At 34.2% G+C, this 3,781-nt stretch overlaps 1 protein-coding gene across 2 annotated transcripts in view; it reads right to left on the bottom strand.

Annotated features, from left to right (window-relative positions):
* LOC107625831 (RNA-binding protein NOB1) overlaps positions 1–1,417 on the bottom strand; it is a 4,705-nt gene extending 3,288 nt beyond the window's left edge. Inside the window, exon 1 of one of the 2 annotated variants that reach the window (XM_016328555.2) lies at positions 1,100–1,417. Coding sequence is in view for 1 of the 2 variants with exons in the window: in XM_021116230.1 (XP_020971889.1) it covers positions 95–96 (2 nt within the window). In the remaining variant the exon portion in view is untranslated. Of the gene's footprint in view, positions 1–94; positions 186–1,099 lie in introns of those variants that run through there. The other variant, XM_021116230.1, reaches the window with a different exon arrangement.

Below are 3,781 nucleotides of genomic sequence, written 5' to 3'. Positions count from 1 at the left end.
CTTCAATTAAAAAATAAGAATGAACAAGTAGAACGAAAAAATTCAATAGAAAACATATAGTATAGAACACAGATTGAACAAAAGGTGTTTGAACATGATTTGGCTTTAGCTTGTTGCTCTTTTTCTCTTTCTTCCCTTTCTCTTTTTCTTGTTTCCTTTTTCTTTTTCCTTTCGCCCTAGTCTTTTGAAATCTACCAAACATAAAGATGATGAAGAAGAAGAAAAATAACAAGGTTCTGAAAATTGGACTGGTGATCGAATCGCTCTAGTTACTGGTTCACTAGTCTAACCGGTTCAACCGTAGTTTAACCGAAATAACACTTTTATAATAAAATAATAAATAAAATATAGATAAACATCATCAGCAGGTGATTCTTGATTGATACTACCATCCATAACTGAAATTACAAATCCTAAAAAGTAATAATTAACTATTTTAACACTCATTATAAGTTTATAACACTATTGAACTCATCAAGAAAGTCACAAGAGATAAGAAAATTTTATTGAACTAACTAAACTAGCAACAAATATTCCATCATCTTCTCATGTAGTTAATTGACTTAATTTAATTCATCTGTTTCTTCGTTGAACTAAAAACAAGGTTGAACAATTTATGCTTTTCTTCATTGGGTTACAAACGAAAAATAACAAGCTATACGCCTTCATAATTTTAACAAGGTTTTCAGTACAATTTTAACAAGGATTGTCAAAATTTTCAGCTTCAAAAATTAAAAACAAAAAATTACAGTAGTGAACAAACTCAGAGTGAGAGCATTGAGCACAAAAAATTGATTTCTGAACAAAAAATAATTTCTGAACAAACTCAGAGTAGCCATTAAAAAAAAAAAACAAAGAACAAATGATTTCTGAACATTGAGGAATGAGGAGTGAACAATGAGCATTGAGGAATGTCAATATGATTTCTGAACGAAAAATAAAAAAACGAAGAACTACAGCAGGGAGCAGAGCTAAAGCTAATCATTCTGTATTTCAATATGATTTCTGAACAAAAAATTGATAAACAACGAAGAACAGGAATAAAAAGTTCAGTGAGCAGAGCGAAAGCTAATCATTCAGTGAGCAGAGCAGCCATTACCTTCGAGGGACAAGCACGACAGACGACTCAAAAGACGACGACGAGCACGACGAGGGACGACAGGCAAAGCGCGACTGAGCAAGATGAGGGGTTGGAACACGCCGACTCGCGAGCACGATGAAGAAGCTGGCGATTGGCGAATGAGGAGAGAGGCTGGAGCACGACGAACAGACGAAGATCTTGAGCGCGACGGACGGAGGCAGTGAGAAGAACGGTCGCGGCGGTGGAGGAGGCTAGGGTTTTGTGAGAAACTGAGAATGACGAGAGGAGAAGACCAGACCAAAACCCTCTTGGAGGCTTGACGGAGACATAGGATCTATTTTGAGTATTTTGAAAATCTTGGAATTATGGGCTTGTTTGTTTGGGTGAACTTTTAAGAAAAGATCTTTTTTGAGTTATTTTTTTTTAAAAGATCCTATAGAAAAAGTAAAAGTAATTTTATGTTTGGATATCTCATGCAAAAACATCTTTTTATTTATTAATTATGTTTGGGTATAACAATATAAAAGTACTTTTTTGTTTATTTATTGCATGAAAAACATCTTTTTTTAAGAAAAAAAGATCTTTTAAAAAAAGATGTAAATTATAGTTTTTCAAAAAAAAAAATTTTTTATTTTTTTAGTGCTTTTACTTTTACTATTAAAAATTTGTCAAACACGCTAAAAAATAAAAAAAAAGATCTTTTTCTCTTTTCATAAGTTCGGTCTGTCGAACCTTTTCTTTTAAATCTTTCACAGAAAGCAAAGTTCTACCCTCAGGTAAAATTAACTGTTTATCTTTAAGCAACACATCAAAAATCTGATCAGATTTTGAAATATCAAAACTATATTTTTTTCCACTTTTTAGTTTTGAATCATTCGACTTTTCATTACTTGGCAACTTCTTCAACAAAGAACAAACATAACGAGGGCCTTTCTTAAGTTCGGCCAAATCAATTTCTGTTTCGAAATCAAATTCTTCTTCGGAAGACTCTATTGTTACATAAGCAACCTTTTCTTTTCGAGTAAAAGGTTTACTCTTCGATCTCTGTTCACTCCTGTATTTCTCTTTTTCTCTTTTCATAAGTTCGGTCTGTCGAACCTTTTCAGCCAGATGAGCCAAGTCAGGAATATGCACATTAAGCAATTTTCTACGCATATAAAATCCCAAGTCCATAATTGCTATTTTCACTATCTCATTCTCAGGTAATGACACATAGCATTACTTCTAGCATTTTTGAAACGTATTAAATAATCATCAATGGTCTCACCATCTTCACATTTCAAAGCCACTAAATCAGTAACTGCTACGTTCATTTCACCTCGATAGAACTGAGCGTGAAAAGCAGTTTCTAACTGGTTCCATGTTGTAATCAAATTTGGTCTAAGATTCGAAAACCAAGTAAATGCATTCTTTGTCAATAATGAAGGAAAAAATTTCATTTTTAAATTTTCATCATTAGCTAGATTCCCGATTTCGACCAAATGACGAGCAACATGTTCAGTAGTTGATTCTCCAACTTCACCAGCAAATTTTGTGGTTATTTTTGAGATTATCACCCCTCTTGGCACTTCAGCCATTTGAACCACTTAGGGAAAAATGGACACAAAATGTGGTTGATTCATAAAACCAACATTTAGCCAACCCGATTTAACACTTCTTCAATAATTCTAGTAACTTGATAGCGATCACCACGCAATCCGGCTAGATAGTCATCAGCATTTTGACTTCGGGGAACCATGTGAGGATTTTCTCGATTCGGAATCTGGTTTTCATTTTGAAAAATATTTTCCATTCCTTCGTTATTTTTCCTAGCATTATGCCTCTCACCTTCATCATAATCAACGATTCGAGCAATCCTCTCAACTTGTCTAGCAAGACGTTCGAATCTTGATTCGTGATCAGCCATCATGGGATTCAGAATTATAGTTATTTGCTGAGTCAATAAATTGACCAAGTCATTATGACTTTCCTCTACTTGTTGTCGATATACTGCCACCAAATTCACAGCATTCGAAGTAGAGCCCACATGATAATCACGAGAATACTCGGAATGTTGTGGGTTTTGAACGTTATTCGCTCCATTTACATTCCCAAAACGAACAGGCGGCATAAAACCACCCACCGGTGGGGTATAACCAGGAGGAAGACCATAAGGAGGCCAACCAGCGGTTAACAGAGGTTGATATGGTGGCACAGGACCATGTGGACGAGTATTATGTCCAATATTTCAAGTTTGAATAGTCGTAACGACTATACTTTCAGTCCCAATTGCACCTTCCGAACGTGAAGACACGTCAGCTTGTTGCATGGAAATCGGTATGCTATCATTGGTGGATGAACCACCATTCATATTTGATAACTCATCAGCCATGTGAATGATCTTCCCACTTCGTAAATGCATACACTAACAATTACTGGAAAAAGATTTATTTGACACACTTTGATTTAAAACTGTCCCACCAGGAGTGCCAATTTGTTTTGTCAATTTTTAGCAAATCAATGATGGTTCAATATCTAATGATCTGTGAGCGAAGATCTTTTTTCATTGAAAAAGATTTATTTTAACAAAATAATAGCGCCCAAACAAGCACTATATATATATGTATATATCTATTTTTGGTCAATTTTAGCTTTTCAGGATTATTTTGCATTTTTATATTCTTTTTATATTATTTATATGTATATTTATTTTTGTTAGTA

Source organism: Arachis ipaensis, chromosome B02 (genome assembly GCF_000816755.2).
Source record: "Arachis ipaensis cultivar K30076 chromosome B02, Araip1.1, whole genome shotgun sequence".
Classification (NCBI taxonomy): domain Eukaryota; kingdom Viridiplantae; phylum Streptophyta; class Magnoliopsida; order Fabales; family Fabaceae; genus Arachis; species Arachis ipaensis.
Note: the sequence above shows the minus strand (reverse complement) of the source record. Positions and strands in the feature narration are given on the sequence as shown.